General features: G+C 47.0%; 1 protein-coding gene across 1 annotated transcript in view; it reads left to right on the top strand.

Annotated features, from left to right (window-relative positions):
* The window catches only part of Smog (G-protein coupled receptor 158 smog), a 394,223-nt gene that overhangs the window by 244,143 nt on the left and 131,932 nt on the right, over positions 1-18,148 (top strand). The window contains exon 4 of the mRNA XM_077707544.1: positions 16,403-16,819. Within this exon, the coding sequence (XP_077563670.1) occupies positions 16,403-16,819 (417 nt within the window). The remainder of the gene's footprint in view (positions 1-16,402; positions 16,820-18,148) is intronic.

Raw genomic sequence — 18,148 nt, 5'->3', positions numbered from 1 at the left:
AGATGATGTCCAGTGATTACCACTTCCAAGAAAGATGAGACAAGCTGATACTTACAGGAACAATGATGGAGTAAAGGTCATTGCGGTAGCATAGACGAAGCAAATCGGCTGCAGTCGTGGACTTAAACCTTCTGGATGGTCGTGAAGCTTGAGTATAGCTTCGCTACCTTCAAGTCTTGCGCGTTAGTTTGAGCTTCCTTGATTTTTTGGACTATCTTTACATTCTTGGCCTGCGGCCTGCTCCTAGGCAACACAATGGCTCCGGAATGCTCGCCGTTGTTGCAACTGATTGCGGCATTTAGTTCCTCAAATTTGCATAATACCGAGAGGAGCGCGCATGGGAAGGGCCATCATCTAAGCTGTCCTCCAATCATCCTCGCACGTGCCAGGTTAACAAATGTACGAAAAGCTTACCGTACTTACCCGATTCTAACGCGCACCTTTTTTCCGCAAAAATAGGCCGAAAAATCGCATGCGCGTTAGAATCGGATACGAAACCGAAACTGCCAAAACAGCTGAAATTTCGTTCCAACCATTGACATCGCCATCGCAAGATGGCGCCAAAGCTTTTAGCAACAATTTTTCAGATCTAGGCGCCTAGGCTTTTCTTTCAACGTTCACACAAATCGTCAAATAATTCCACTTGCGTGCTTGATAACAGCAATGGCAGCAGCGGCAACAAAGGTGCGCCGCTTCCGCGGCTTACGAGGGGCTCCCACGCGTTCACAACGAGCGGTTGGCTGAAGCGTATGCCTCTGGAGAAGCTCGCGAAATGGGCATGCGAGGCGTGGGCCACGATCCCATCGAACATGGTTGAACGTTCGTTCAGAAGTGTGGCATCGCAAACGCGCTTGACGGCACCAATGACGTGATGTTGCGGTCAGCGGAAGGCGACAAGGAGCTCTCGGAGAGCGACGAGGAGTGAAATGAGTGAGATTACTTCGGGGAATAAATCGCCCGTTTCTCTCGCATTCGTTTCTCTTGCTCACAAAGTTCCTTGCGCGTTACAAACGGAGGTGCAAGTTTTTTCGTTTTTTTTTTTTTTGCCTGGAAAATCGGGTGCGCGTTAGAATCGGGGGCGCGTTAGAATCGGGTAATTACGTAAGTACTTCTCGATTCAAGTTTGAGATGACTGCCCGCGTAGGGGACAAACGACGAACCGAAAGCCTGTAGAAAATATAGTTACCTGTAGCTTTCCAGCGTTGTAACAGAACGGCCTTAAAATACTTAAAAAATGTGATTAGCGCGAAAAACTAAAGACAGTGCACAATAAAGGAGACAGGACAAGCGCTACCTTTCAACTGAACTTTATTCACCGCCGGAGCCGGTAAGTATAGAAACAACTGGCGCATGCTGCCCTTGCGCCACAGTAAGGGCATCACAAGTACGCATATGCGTCAATCACAGAACCGCTCGAAAAAAGATTTCTCAGAGTTAAACATGACCACATATTTCGGTGATAGACGCATATGCGTACTTGTGTTCCTCTTACTGTGGCGCATGCTTCGCATTCTCCAGTTGCTCCTATATTTATCGACTCCGTCCGTGAATAAAGTTCAGTTGAAAGTTGGCGCTTGCCCTGTCTCCTTTCTTGTGTACTGTCTTTAGTTTTTTGCGCTAAACATATTTTTTAGAATCATGAATCAACTGGCCCCCCAATAAGTTTTGTTAAATGGCCTTAAAATACTTGTGTTGATGACACAACAAAAGACATTGCAGGAATTCTACTTCATTTGGCCTTGGGTAACGCTCTCCCAACGGAGCTCTGTGCCCCGTAAGCCCCCCCCCCCCCCCCCCCCCCCCCCGGTTAGACAGCAGCCGGGAAACCTACCCGCCATCATCCCAGACCCGAGTGGGCACAATCTTTAAGGACTGTGAAAGAAAAGGGGCCACGGTACGGTTACCCCTGACGGTGTTACCGCTTTTGCAAGAATATGTTCCGCTTTTACACTCTCCGGCTGACGACTGACTGAGCTGCCGCTTTCATTGGGGTCTATGTAACGATGAATATTCACTCCCAACGCGTCCGGTTGGCTCACACATGATAGAGGAGAAGCTATTCCTAAATGTTGGCAGTCAAACAGCTGAGCGCGCTGATCTCAACTTTTTCTCGTTTTATGCCAGCCCACGTTGATTTCCCAATGAATTTCGGTCAGTCCTTTCTGCGGCGAAAAAGCCCAAGTGTGTATGCGCCGTATCCCAGCGACTAGCTAGCGAGCTGGCTCCGCGCTGCTTCGGGCGTATTTGAATTAGAGGGAAAGTCGCGCTACGTGGCCGGCATGCGAGTGAAGTGAGAGCGCATCGCAGCTAACAGAGCAGGCAGGTGTGGTCACTGATTTACTCTATATAACCATCCGAGCTTTTCTCGTTTAATGATTCCCCGGCTCAATCGCAGTTCGCTTACTTTCTTGTAGAGGTGATATATATTTGCTAATAGAACGGCTATCATGGGTAGCAGCGGTCACGCACCGCGAAACTGTTTCTCCTACCTGGAAGGCGTTATGTGCAGACATACGTCGATGCATCACCGTCGCCATGGCGATGAAGTCTGAGGATGCGCTACGAAGCACGAATGAATAGTTAAATAGCACAGCAGAGGGAGTGTGACGGAATAGAGTAACCTCATTTGTGAGGGCTGATTTAGCGTTCGCGACTCACTGAGACACAAGTCAGTAGTCTGTTTAGAGAGGTATCTAAACGCCTTACTGTTGCTTCAGTAAAACACTTTGTCGGGCGTGCTCGTGCACACTGTTGTAAAATATTAGAGCGCTAAGAGCACAACGGCAAGGAAGTTGCACAACGGCACAAGCGCTATCAAGGCATTTTTTTAAGTAGTCTTCAGCACTTTCAGTGGCATTTGGCCCTTTCAGCCATTTTTTCAGCCCGTTATTCCCAGGGCTTTATCTTTTCAAAAGCTCAATGGCTTTCCTGTGGCGTTGCTTTTGCTGTTTTTGTGCGCATAGACGCGACCGCTCCCACTGCAAGTTGACATGAGGTTGATTACTCTGGTGGTAAGTGGGCAGCTGGCCCAACGCATCGGAAGTGGCGCGGATTTTCACCATTGTTGGAAATATTAGAATTCCATGCTCGCTACCACAGTATTCGTTGTTGATTTCATTGAACCTTTTGACCGCGTGGAGGGGTGAGAGAAACAGATTTTTATCGACAGTGCGTGCAACTTTGGTATGCGACGTTGAGGGTAACAAAATGCGACAATGCACAAACTTCTCAAAGCTCTGAACTCCGGTTATTGTTTCTCTTCCTTACACCTCGTTAACAACCGGACTCCAAAAATATCGTCTTTTCAAGCTTTTGCAGTCGCTACAGCAATACCAAGAACAAGGAGAAAACTCAGTACGTGTTTTCTTCTTAAAGCCGCCTAAGGCTTTCAGTGCACCTGTTCTCAATGTCATGACGCCGACGAAGAATCCTCTCACACGCAGCCAGATACGAGGATTTGAAAAATGCGAGGGGCGTATTGGCTGTTTGAATTCTCGGAGGGATGTCACCAAAATTAGAAACGTCACAAGAAATGTAGACCCCTGTATTCGATTGGAACAGCGCGTGCACGCTCAACGCTTCGGGACGCTTGAGGGCGTATTAATGCCACGAACCATGTTTTGGGTTTGTTTATGTTTTGTTTTTGCCGACCGGCTGCGCCGGGCTATGTTATCTGTGTTATTCGTGGTCCAAGTGAAGCCCATGTTCCATTCTTTACGCCACACGTGTTATCTCCTTTCATAGGGAGAGTGCTTCGAACTAGCGTCACTAGCCTAGAATAATATTCGGTGATCTACAGTGTTCCGGATACAATTCGACTATTCGTGAAACCCTCGCGCCGAGTGATAAATGCCCGCCGAGCAGACGCCGCGGCATTAGATTTGCTGACGCTAGCTCGCGCACGTCACTTTTCAGACTGCCGCTTCGCCGCCTGAGTATTCTTTGTGTTGTTAGGGGAGCACAAGTTCGCTCTAATAAACTTGTTTTCCTTGAAGATAACTGCGTCGTCTTTGGCTACGTGGCAGTATTATTGGGACTTGTATTTCGCGGTCACCTGTAGAGAGAACACTAATCCACCTTAATAACTGAAACCTGACGAGTCTCACGTACAAAACGCGGCCTCCGACCGTTTCCATCAAGGATGATTTATCATTATAGAATAACATTTTACCAAGAACGGGATTCGCCGCAGTGAATAGGGAGTTCCAGATATTTCCCTTCCGCACACTGCTTTAGGGCTCGCGTCCTCTAATTGACATACCATGCCACCTACCCCATAGTCGCCTTTCTGCAATCCAAGGAAACACGGTACACAACCCCGTTGTGATATTCTACGCACTTGCGGTGCCCACGCTGCATCCCGTCTTCTTTTTTGCGCAGCGGCGCATGCTTCGGTGGCACAGACGTGGCGTCCCGTACCCCAGCTTTCTACCCATTTTCTTTAGCCTAGAGCGACGCCATGCAGATACCACATAACCGCCGTCTTACAAAGCCCATTACCTTTATCTGCACTGGTTTCTGCTCCTTTGAATTCGGGCTGCGCTCGCCTGTAGATAATCTCGCAGCCTGCCACAATGACGCGCTGGGGTACCCCGAGCGTCTGAACCGTGAAACCTGCGCCTCTATGCACGCGCTGAGCACTTCTTCAGGGAGGTAGTGGAGCATATCATGACTACGGATTGGTTCAGCTATTCGGTGTGTGCAGTCTTATACGAGAACCGGGGCTTTTGGTTGCAAGGGGCGCAACTATAACAAACGTGGTTGTCTGAGCACGCGAGGATAATGCTTAAAAATGCCAATGTGTTTCTTTTGGGCATTTCATGCGTGATTTGAAGCGAGTTCAGGCACACCTGGAACATTGCTAGTGTTGCCGCAACATCGTCTGCAAAACTAGTCCACCCCTCCCAAACACAGCAAAACATCGCCTTCAACCAACATATATACACTTTTACGACGTTTATGCACCTCAATTAAACAGCCAGAAAGCGGTCGATGTTGCGATAAATTGATCGTTCAGCAGAGGAGCTCCACACGACCCTTTGCGCACACCTTGGTTCAGTATGAAAGTGTTCAAGTTTCGGGCCAACGGGTGAAATTATTGGAGGTTTTTACACAAATACACTGGCAGCAAAAATATTATTACCAGCACATAAGTGAGTACTCACAAATGTAGTGAATACACATGAGCATATATGTACACATGCAAATAAATACACATACATGATACATATAAATACACAATACACACACCTACACTCGCACATGCCGTTCCAGCAAACATAGGTCGACTGCTCGCACTGTAAGTGCAGGCGCTGTACGCATTGGAAGTGCGAATGTATTTGAAGAGTGTGCGGATGGATGCAAAGGCCTTTGCAAACGCAGCAAAGGTGCAAAATGTAGTCGTTTAGAGCCTACACTGTACGCGTGACTACACTGGGCAGATTCGAGGAGATAAATCTATTACGGCTGAAAACGTTTGTACGTGCAGCTAGGAGTTGCCGAAACAGCAGCGAATATGCGCTCTTTTCCCGATTCTGGGGTAAATGTAATTATGAGCCAGCGCTTTATCCCCGCACGCAGCGTACGAAGTTATGTAGCGGCCCCAGGGAGTTGGTGGCAGCGCTAAAGACATTACTGCCGGCACGTCAATTATACCTCGGACTGCTATGAACAGCGACAAGCAAATGCAGCAGGGGCGCAGTCTTATAAGCAGATAGAATATGGCGCCCACTGGGAATAGAGATTCCGCAAGATTGGACGGCAGAGAGAGGACCACTGAGTAGGAAAGAGGCGAATAAAAATGCACAAAAATGCAGATAATTCTTTGCTAATGCGTAAGCATTTCTACCTGGCTTCTTAGAATCTTGAGAGAGAGAGAAATGACTTTATTCAATGCCCGAGATGGGTCCTACAAGGTAGGCGTCTTGAACGGTCTTCATCCCTCAGCCGTCAGCCAGGGTTCCGGGGATCCTAGCGGCAGCTTCGGCCATCCCGACTGCTCTGAGTTGTCGCTCGGGTGTACAGCTAAGAAAAACATTCTCCGATGGTTCTATAGTCTTGATATTGTATCTTCTCAGTGTACTGATATCTGGCTTGCTATTATTGTCGGTTGTATTTTCGGAGCTCATTCAACGGCCATATTATGGGCTGTAGGTCTGCTCTGCTGCCGCCTGGAGCGCAGAGGTTTGAGTAAACGTCTGGATAGCAACGACTGAAAGAAGCAGGGCTTGGAAAAGTGTTAGCGAAATGTCGCCAAGTGACCGCCTCTGTTCCGGTAAGGGTGTGGTGGAAGTGTATATATTTGCAGCTGGCTAACCCATAGAAATAATTAATATACATGTATGTGACAAGTCCGTCATTGTGTGGTTTAATAATACGTGCTTCTCGTTGGTCCTCCTGTGCTGTCGGTAAAGGGATAGTTGTGGTTGCGGTGGCGTCGTCGGTAACACAGCTTTGTTGGCAAAAGCTCGAGCAGTTGTGTGGGCCAGTTCATTCCCCGGTAGAGCGGAGTTGGTCGTAGTCCACATTAAAATGATTCCTTTTTTGTTGGGGGTCGTATCTAGTAACACAGCAGTTATAGGAGAGATCCTGCCTTTCGTAGAGTTAGGTATGGCGGACTGCGAGTCGCTTATGATTGTGGGTCGATCGGGTAGAGAATTTATAAGATGGGCAGCGGCCATCTCCTCGCCCTGAGGGGGATCTTCAGCAGACGTGAATGCTGACGCCACGGTGACTCCGTCATTTCTGACGGCTGCAATTGGCGTGGCGTTGAGACAAGAGCCGCCGTCGTAGAAGACAGCATTCTGTAGCTCACAATTGTTTTTGAAACGTTCGTCTAGTGCTCGGGCTCCAGCTAGCATTCTTTTAAGGTTCAGCTCTGGGTGAATATTTCTTGGTCGTGGCGGGGTGCGAATGTATTATCGCCATTCGTGCAGGAGGTCCAGGTCGTTTTGGAGGAAACTTCTCCTTCGGATTCCGAGTGACTGCAGAATGTGGCTCCCCTGTTTTGCTTTATCACTGGCAGTCCAATTGAGCTGTTTGTTGCTCTTCGATCACTGTTTGAGATTTTGTTCCTTCGACCAATAATTTCTCTTTAGACTATTAGGACAATAAACGTATTATTTTTGCCAAATATGCCTTTTCATAATACATGGCTGCTGCTTTTTCACGTGGTATTTTTTTAGTTTTTTGGTGTCTTTTTTCGGGGCTTTCCTTTATTTTTGTTTATTTTGGGTGGGGGTGGTGTATATGACGAACTTCTTATTTCGTTATTTCACGAACATAATTGTTTTGTTTTATTTTTTATTCCTGATTTTATTTTTAAACTTTATTCGGTTAACTACCTGCATTTACACTGCAATAGCTATTGCCGGTGTTCACTTCTCCAGTAACGCGTTTTTGTGCAGATGCAGTTACACAGTTGGTGCTGTTTACGTCTTTTTATGTTTTTCATTCGTTCTTCGAGCTTTTTATGTTTATGTTTTGTTTTCGTGGTTTAAGCGCAGCCAAGAGATAGCTCCCTGTGACTTAGATAGTGCATTTATTGTTTTTTTTATGCTTTCATTTTAGTTTTAACTTTGCCGATGATGCCATTTTTGTGGAGATGTAGGTTGTTGCACGGTTGGTGCTCTGTGGTACTCAGGTGATCATGCTTGCGACTTCAAAAGGTTGCCGCGTGGAATACGAGATGCACCTCAGCATCCTGGCAATTTGATTGCCAAAAGGGTCAATAAATACAAATAAAGAAATACTGCGTCAAAGGTGTCTAGCTATTTTTCCCACGGTGGAGTTAGTTAAGGTGTGCTGGGATCTTCCTTCACTTGTTTTTGTTGCTGCCTCCTTCAGCTGCTACTTCCACGCCCGTGTGTTGAAATCTCGGCGTACGTATACCCCCCCCTCCCACCCCCTCCCCCCCTTCGATTGTCCCAATTATACAGCGCGTTTCACGGACCCGTAGTAGGCTCGGTGTGTGAGACCTTAAGATTTTAAGTTTTTGAACAGCAAAACCTTGATGCTGCGCGAAAGTGGCACTTACCAACGAGGCATAAATGTTAACACGCAGGAGACGTTCTGACAAAAGAAGAGAAAATCTTAAACCAATCCAGAACTTACACTCTCCATAAAGTAAAGTGATGGGCGTGATCACTTTATTAATTTCGTTTTTGATAAAGGGATCACAAAGGGATCGCATTGAGGCAGCAACATGACAATCTGGATGGTTTACTCAACATTAAGTAACAAGGATAGCGAAGAGAGGACATCTAAACCAAAGTCAGGTGTAGTGTGCGAGGCACTTGTACGTTGCCACGAAAGCGGTAAAGGAGACGGGCGTTTTCTGGAGTTCCATCCATACGCGCGTTTTACCTATTTGACTGCGATTCCACTCTGTAGTCGCGAATGGTTTGTGGCGTTATTGACTAGTTGAACCGTGGTGCAAAATGCGAATTTGGGCTCTCACAGAGTTGTTTAATACTGTACGATTCGGAGACGAACGAAGGACGAGCGAACGAAAACGGGGCAAAGTACTTGTTTCGTCGATATTTTCTCTTACGCGTAGAGTACTCAAGCACGGTGTATTTTTTTCTAGCCCAATTCCTTTCTCTACGTAGCAGGGCATTAATCTATGTATTGTGTATCAAACCATCCCGACATCGTTGTTGAACGGCAGTTTAATTTCATGCTCAGTTTAATGGACCGATACTTGTACGACGGTGTAACAATGGAGGTTAGAGACGCGTCGGCTTAACGCCCCAAACCCTTTATCTTATTCGTGCACAGCGCCCAATCGGAACGGCGGTGGAGCGGAGTGAATTAAACAGTGGCGGTCGTAGCCCCTCTCGAAATAATCGTCGTTGAGCGGCTCTTCTGGCAAGATACGCGCGTTCTAACCCCGGAATCGGTCGCTAATCGCTTGCCATTGTGCCCACAGAAACCATTGAACTCACGCAATGGCCAATCTTTGGTCCAGTTGGTTCATTACATTTCGACTGAGCCGTACTAAAATGTGGCATCTGCAGCGTTCAGCATACGTATAAACTTATTGATGACGAAAGAAGTCCCCGCTCTCTGTTGTCGTCGCAAAAATTTAATACCTCCGAGGCTGCCTCACACGAAGAACAATTCACGAAGTTGGTGTGTTGGCGACATTTCTTGGTATTAAGTGGACGAACGGCAAACGTGAACCAATGAAGAAATACGCCTTAATTTCGCGGATGCTCTCATAGCACCACATCTACTGCGACATAGGTACGCAGCTTTTAAAATGAACAGGGGTAATTCCCTTTACCATTTTTTCAGACCTCCTGCTAGCCTTCTAATGATCACACGGAACGTAGGAACGCCCGTTGAACGCTTGGAAAACAATTGGAAAAGCCAGCATTCTAACCGAATCAAAGATCATGAACGTACCAATTCCGAAAACTTCTTATAAGAAACACTGATGCTTCAACGTTCGCCAAAACGTTTTTTTTTCTCATGGGAAGAGAAGCCGGTTCTCCGCGTGGTTGTACCCTGTTCCCCATTGCACAAAAAAGCTTCGCTTTCAGCGCCAGCTTCCCAATGATAGCCAGAATCCTGACACTTTCCAAAACAGAGTGAATGCAATAAGGGGTACAGCAAAGTAATATCATTAAACGAAATCTGAAGTTCCACGTGTCCGAGTGTTCCGAGATTAGCAAATTGCTTCTTTCCGACCTTCCACGAGTCTATACGATTTCATATTGTTACGCGCCAACAGCAGGCGTGGTTGACGGTGCCATGGTGTCAGTGACATGAGCCATGGTTGATGGTGCACGATGGATTGAGTAGTCATCGGCCATGACAGCCTGAGCAAGGCCACGCGCCGCCGACTAATTCATCTTCGTCGTAGGGGGGGAAGCACAGCGCCGTGCGCCACTCTCCCTTTCCCCAGCTTATCGTGACAATATAAGTTACAATCATATGTGTTTGTTGGTTGTACGCGGCTTCTTTCGGGGCATTATATATGAGATTTATGTGAGCGCAAAACCCTACTTGCTAGTTCGGACAAACGTAGGCAGGCCAATATGTCGTGATGGAGAATATGTACGGAGTGTGGCGATTCTGCTAAGTGAATGGTACAGTCGAATCAGTGGAGTGCACTTCTGTTACAGCTAATTGATATTGTCCGCCGCTGTTAAAGCTACATGTACTATCATAATAAATTGAAGTACAAACAATTGTGGGCGTGATTTTCAGCACATGCTGCAGTCCGTGTCGACGGGGTGTGTATGCACAGCATGCTAATGGTTAATGGTTAGGAAAGCCCTGTGGTAAGTTATTCTTACTGCGCAGGCGCAGCCGCTTGCTTAGAATGTGGATCATACACTATAACCCACGCGCAGCGTTGTTCGTATTTCAAATTATCACAATAGTACAGTCATGGACAGCCTAATCTGGAACGAAATAACGGCAGACGACAGATACTGGTGGTGCGGGCCGGCCACGAGAACGGAAAGCTGCGACGAGATAGAACATGTGTTCGAGAGTGCCCTTCACTGCTGCCGGGCTAGTCGGCGCGCTTCGTCTGCTGCCCGTTTTTGTCCCATGTCCCATTTATGCCAATGATGTTCCACTTATACTCACGTTTGCCGTTTACGCTGAATAAAAAAGATAGGCTTGACGCGACACGAGGTCTCCAGATAAGATAGATCGCCGAAAGCGCATGCGTGAAAGTTGCTCGGTGCCGTAGCAGACGACACGGGCCGACGCGCACGGCAGCAGCGAAGGAAATTTTCGAACACATATTTTATCTCGTCGCAGCTTCCCGTCCTCGTGGCGGGCCCGCCCCACGAAATTTCTGTTGTCTGCTGTTCTTTTGTTTCAGCTTAGGCTGTTCATGGCTGTACGTCTTTATTCCCTAAGAAACGTCGTGAATACATGAAGCCGGACATAGTTTGCGCTAACACAAAGGCTTATTTTCCTGAAAAGCTAAATCAATCACTTTCTTCCCTTTTGGCTTGAATGTAAGAACTTGTGGTGACCTTCGCGCTCTCTCTGTCAACGAGCAAGCTATAGGAAGCGTGCGACGCCTATAGAGGGCGTGCCGCTCCGCCGTGTCAGCGCCACCATCGGCCGCGCCATCGTTCCATGGCAGGGTAGGCGCGCCGCAGCCTCCCACTGGACAGGGGTTTCCGAGGCTAACAATGTAATCCAGCGAGCTGAGTTTCACTGCATTGGTAACTTTGTATTTTTTATTGGCACAAATGAGGAAAAGGGCATAAAATTTCTCAAGAGGGAGCATGTTTTTTACGAGTTTGAGTAATGCGGCGCTCCACAGAACTGCACTGTGAAAGGTGGCTGCACCCGCCAAGCTAAAGTAAACCCCGTGAACAAGGAGTCTTACGCCGTTGCAATGTAGATTTTGACCCTTTTCAATTGAACGTATGAGCTGTCTAGAGGTAAATGGTAGTGCAACTGCTTCACAGTACTAGTTTGACATTATAAACGGCGAAAAGGAAGCGTAGCGCAGACTCGTTCATTCTTGCGTCTCGGGCTCTTACGAACAAACACAGGCTCAACTCATAAAAAAGGACGTACTCACGTTTTCAGAAAATTGTCTTTAGAAAAAAACTGATTGGTTAATATCAGCGACATTCTCAGCGAGAAAAGTGTTTACCACGCCCGGACGTATCGTTGAAAAAGGTGGCGGCTGTATTAGTCGTGCTACGTCTGCCGCATGCATTTTGCGCTAAAATAAGATCAGCGCTTATTTACCCCCGTTCCTGTAGTCTTTAAGGCGTGTGCACATAAACTAGGCTTACTGTTTCACCTAGCGCATTACACTCTTAATAAAAAAGGTCGTAAAAAGGTAGTAACGGCCGTATTTACTAACTTCTTACGAACCTTACTACCCCGCGGTTTTGTACGTAGGCTCTGCCACTAACAACTGCACGGTTAGTAAATTTACTGAGTGTAGGAAGTAGCAACACTAGATTAAGGTCGTGCTTGTGACTAGGTTGTGTATGGCCAGTTAGTAAACGCACGTAGCTCAGAAGAGTGCTATCGCTGGGACTTTACTAGGGGTGGTAGTGGTGCTTACTGCCTGCTTTGGTTAGTAATTCTGACGAGTGCCACATTTACTACCTCCAGTTACTAAGTACCTAGTGTATACTGGGACAAGTAACTTGTTAGTATTCCATTAGTGAATGCCCCGACCTTTTTTTTAAGAGTGTACCTTTGGGCTAAACAAAATGCGATAACCGGACACCAGGACAGGTTGCAAGCGCTGTGATCGAACGCGATTTTCCTTTTGCATGAATCACTTTCAGCGGTGAGTTCGTTAAACTAAGCTGTCGATATTGCCGATCAACAAATAGTTCTCATTGTATGAAATTCGGTGAAGAAAAACCCCACATATCCAAACAAACCTCCGCGGTTCTGATGCAGCGCTGTTACATTACAGAAAAAAAAAAAGGCAGTTTGAGGTAGCAGTTCACAATCTTCAACAAAATACGCGCACACCAACCAGTCGGTGTTGATCACGAAATATTTCGCTGCAGGCAGTCACAAAAAGCCACGATGGCTCAAAAAGAAAAAAAAATAAAATAAAAACCCGCAGTGCACAACAAAAAAGGCGACATTAATGCTCGCAGTCGTGAACGAAATGCCCTCGCATTTCCCTTGCTCAGAATGGGTAAAATAATATCAAGAAACGAAAAGGATTACCTAATAAATAGTCACTAAAGAAAATAGTTTGGTAGTGTATAACCAGATCCCCTGTGTTCAGCTGTCCCAAGCGTTTTGCGTTAAGTCGGTGGGAAAATCATAGGGATGTACGATGGAAGTCTTGGATCCGTAGATTGTCTTCTACCAACAAAATGTGCACTGGGTGTTCTGATAAAGAAAGGACAATGTACACCCGCCTTCCACGCACGGACATACAACGAAGTGTAAGAAAGAACTTCCTTCATGCAACGCACAGCGCATATCCGTCGTGTTCGCTTGTCACGAAGGGATGAACATGCTAAAAATCGAAAGAACTTCGTTTCTAGAGGACAATTAGAGTAAGTTTTGGCACAGTTCAAAACAACACTTTTTGCGCACGCCACGAAGTCAGCGTCACAGCATAACTAAACGCTGTCTCGTTGGCCACCCGCCTGTATTTTTGGAAGCACCCACGAGATGGCGTGTCAGACTTATTGCACCGTCGCTATAGGGCGATAGAGAAACAACCATGCTCTCAATAAAACAAGGGTGCCGGCATGAATGAAATAATGCCATGTTCTGACCCTACTATTGCGATTTCGTTAGCGCTAACCAGTGACACAAGCGCGTTTGACGTAAGCGTAGACTTAAACGCTTGAACCTCCTTAATGATGGATGAGTTCACTCTGCTGGCCAGCTCATAGGAAGCATGCTTGAAAGACTCGCCCAGTAAGCCGGTAACCATGCTATCGTAATATGCACGAGAACAGACGTAGTCAGCACTCTCCATTTTTATATGCATATTTTTAAAGTTAAAGATCAAAATCCCGGGAACATCTTAATGTTTACGCAACTTAACGGTATTTTTCCTCCGTTCCAATGTACACTCATCCATATTCACCGTCCACGCCAGGACTGTTTGCATGATCGTGCCTGGTGCAAAGGCAAATATACACGAGAATTTCCATACGCACATATTGACAGCAACAATACGGCAGGCCGGGCTTTCAGGCGAAAGGCGAACCACGCGCACAAAGTGACGCTGCGTTCGCACAAGAGCACAAGAGTCCCGGTGGTGAAAATAACCATCTTGGTGCCGGCGTTGTCGATCGAAGTGCCAGTCGCACTGTTCGCGTGCCCGCCGCTTTTTCGTGCGTAAAGTGTGAGCACACAATTGAAAGTTAGTTTTAAGAGGACTCTGGCACAGGTGATGAACAGAAAGGAACAGAGGTGGCTTCACTAGCCCAGCAGGTCGTTGAGTTTCTAACCTTGTTGTGACGCCACGCGTCAAAGTTGAGGCTTAACACGTGCCTTCCCCAACAGTGAATTCATCGTACTAACGAACATTAACATGGGGACAAAGCTACAGAAGCAAGGAAAAACGCGCTAGTAACTTTGTCCATGCGTTATTGTCGCTGGTGCGATGAATTCCCTAGTTAGCAACCAACTCGCCCAATCTTCCGCTTTAGTTCCACAACAGTTGTTCTCCAAGAGAATGTGGTTCTTTCTCTCTCTTCGCTATTACACAGTACGTCATACTTCCTTCTGGCCAGCTATACATACATATATATATATATATATATATATATATATATATATATATATATATATATATATATATATATATATATATATATATATATATATATATATATATATCTATATATATATATATATATATATATATAAGTAAAGAGTCGGATACACAGCAAGAACAATAACAAAGAAGGTTTACTTACGTAGCGGCAACGGGACTTGCCTTCATCAGAGTACTGTTACATGATTTTGCTGTCACAAACATTCGGAACACATTTCTTCTATAAATTTGCAGAAAACTGTGAGAAGGATCGAAAGATGTTTCGAAGACGGAGAGGATGCATGCAGTCGGGCTGTGTCTACGTTACAACAACAACAAAAAAAGAGAAAGGACAGAGGGAGGGAGAGAGAAAGGGGCCGTATTAACAAGGCAGCGGTCAAGGTTGCTCCACGACGGGGCAACGTACATGGCATGGGCTGCAAGTGCGGAAGACTAGACAATCGCGGTTTCAAAAGGAAGGGAAAAGTATACAAGAAGGTATTCAGTGGGTGGGGAGACTGGTTCGGATGGATCCATACAGGCATGAACGAAGAATGTGTTTTGGGTGTGTCCCCCACGGATGGACAGACCAGATACAGTACACAAAAGAGCATTGCACAAGAGCTATCAACTCACCAGGAAATAGGTAGGGTCCATAGATCACAAAGGGTTAAACGTTTCAAAGTGGTGGGGGGAACGCGGCCTCCTTCCCAAGGACAAATCGCATTGTGTAGTTGCATTAGGCCAATAAAGCTGCTGTATTTGGGGAGTTTTTGCAAATACTGATATATATATATATATATATATATATATATATATATATATATATATATATATATATATATATATATATATACAAGGGCGCGTTGACAGGTATGTTGACATTAGCTGTTCGCTGTCAGTGGACCTCCGTAATGATCTCTGTGAAAAAGAAACCTTTGCAATACAAGAGTGTGAATTCTTGGACGCACGTCTTCCTCCCCGGAGGCGGATCTGGCAGTCCGAGTGTAGTACAATCAAAACTCGATCTAACGAAACCCGATTTTACGAATTTCCCTATCTAACGGACTAGCGGGGATCCCCCGCAGGTGCTTATACGGCTCCATGCTTTTATGAACTTGAACTAACGAAATAAATTTCGTGTCATTTCCGATTTAAGGAAGTAGTTCGAGACGCAGACACAGCTAAAAAGGGAGCAATTTGTCATGGGGTTAGCAACGACGCCACTGATATTATTGCGCCCCGTCAAAAACAAAAAAAGAGGCATCAAGTGTTGTTTTTACGGAACTCTACGAGATAAATTCAGCAGTACCATGGCCGCAGACAACGCATTCCTGCCAGCATGCCTTTCCAAATCTTAAAAAGAATATACTTCATCGTGCATGCAATTTCGTGTGGAATGGCGTCGAAGAAAAATAGCCTCAAGACCACTCCGCACGAGAAATAGCGAGGAAACACTGTTTACATGGTTCAAGAATATGAGAGCCAAGAATGTTCCACAAAGCGGAGAGGTGGTACAACAAAAACTGGCTTTGTTTCACGCGTCTTCTGTGGTGTGGCGACTTCAGGGGTAGGCCCGTGTGGCTTATGGTTTTCAGCGCGGACTTAGAACGCATTGTTGAATTATCGACAGGCGAGCGCCGCGGCCGCCGCAATTACGATGTCATGGTAGCTGCTGGGATGCGCCTCCCTTTAGTCATCCATTTTATGGAATCAACGGCTTGTAAAAAGGCAGCACCAATTTTACGAAGTTCTCTATTTAACGAAGTTATCCCCAGTTCCCCGTGACTTCGTTAGATCGGGTTTTAACTGTATTCTTCCATAAAGCTGGCACACAGCGACATGCCTTCACGTTACAGTGGACATATAAAAAGGGCTGAACGATGAACGAACGACTGAATGAATAAACGAACTTCTGAATGAATGAATGAATGAATGAATGAATGAATGAATGAATGAATGAATGAATGAATGAATGAATGAATGAATGTCTTTGTAGTGCTGGCAGCAACATCTAGTCCTCGGCGTGTGTTTAGATCAAAAAGAAGTCCCCGCTAGTTTTTTAAAATACCATACTACTTTTCTTATTCCCGCTTCGCCTCGCTATAACGACCGCTTCCGTTACCGTTCCTTACCTTCTTTCCCTCCATTTTACCTCTGCAGTGCGAGCCCTCACCGGGCCTGGGCTTCCGCCGGGGCGGCTACCAGTGCCGCTGTCGCGAAGGCTTCTACGCTCCCCCCACAACAGCAGCAGCAACCTCCTCGTCGCCTTCCACTGTGACTAGCGCGGGCGCTACGTCGACCACGTCATCGGAGTCGGCGGTGGGTAGCGGCGAGGCCCTGGAGGCCGGCCCGCCGACGGCCGAGTTCCGCTGCCTGCCGTGCCCCGCGCGCTGCGGCGGGGCCTGCCAGCAGGAGCAGCCCTGGAGTGGCGAGCCCGAAGGCGGCGAGGCCGAGCGCGAGGCCTGCTTCGTGCAGTACAACATGGCCTGGCGCAGTCTGGCCCTGGGGCTGCAGGGCTTCTGCACCACCGTCACCGTCGTGCTCATGGTGGTCGTCTTCAGGCTCAGGAAGTCCAAGGTGCGTGCCTCGCTCGCCATCTCTCTCTCTCTCTCTCTCTCTCTCTCTCTCTCTCTCTCTCTCTCTCTCTCTCTCTCTCTCTCTCTCTCTCTCTCTCTATACATACATACGTACATACATACATACATACATACGTATGTACGTACGTACGTACGTACGTACGTATACATACATACATACATACATACATACATACATACATACATACATGCATGCATGCATACATACATACATACATACATACATACATACATACATACATACATACATACATACATACATACATACATACATACATACATACATACAGCCTCCACAGCTTCCACAGCTTCTTCAGCCTCCGCTGAAGAAGCTGTGCGGAGCTGTGCGGGTTCTCTATCATGGCCAACATCGTGTAAATAACGTAAATATATCGCTTGCATCTTCCACGGTGCATTTCCTGTGTCCTGCCACCAAGTACCATGTTTTGGTGGATGTTGCGGAGTTCATCCCAATCCTGGCCCCCAGTGCCGCCCCGTCTCGGCTCCTGAACATCGGATCTTCGATCGCGTCTGCCCGCCCCAGCCCCGGTGAGCCATGGACGGTACCTATATCCCCAGCCCATGTCCGTTGCTCGTGACCTGCAGAGAACAGACGACCTGACCAGTCGCGACAGGACCTAAAGCCGACAGCGTTCCCCTGCCGATATCTCCGGCGTGTCTCCGAAGGCTTTGGACGTACCTTCGTATTGTCGGCGGGCATTGCTGTTCTGAGGCCGGTGCCACCGAAACTGTCAACCTCACCCGTGGCGGCAAGGGCACCTCCACTTTTCTTCTCATCTAGCATCTTCATCGCGCCTGTACATGTACTGCGGCCTGGACTGGGACGGTCGCTTTGGACGAGGGAAATGTGTTACTGCAAGCAGAAGAAAGCTGTGGTACCAACCTCCGCTGAAGAAGAAGCTGCCATGCGTCGAGCACAGCAGCGCGGGCTCTTCAGCATGTCCGAAATCGTGTAAATACTGTAAATACATCGCTCGGATATTGATGATTCATTTACTGTGTCCTGCCGCCACGTACCCATACGGTGGAGAGCGAAGTCGCGTAGGAATAAAGGTTTCTTGGCGCGAACTTGTGCCCCGCAGTAAACAAAAATAAAATGAAGGAAGCTCAAACTAGCGCCTAAGATTTCAAGGTAGCGAAGCTGTGCGCAACTTTCACGACCATCAGACAAGTTTAACTCGACGATTGCTGCCGATTTGCTTCTTCTTCACTGCCGCAGCGACCTTTACATTATCATTGTAGCTAAAAGTGTGAGCTTCTTTCATCTTTTTGGAAGTGCTAATTATTT

Source organism: Haemaphysalis longicornis, unplaced genomic scaffold (genome assembly GCF_048455015.1).
Source record: "Haemaphysalis longicornis isolate Haplotype H1 unplaced genomic scaffold, Haemaphysalis longicornis Haplotype H1 scaffold_4, whole genome shotgun sequence".
In the NCBI taxonomy this organism is placed as follows: Eukaryota; Metazoa; Arthropoda; class Arachnida; order Ixodida; family Ixodidae; genus Haemaphysalis; species Haemaphysalis longicornis.
Note: the sequence above shows the minus strand (reverse complement) of the source record. Positions and strands in the feature narration are given on the sequence as shown.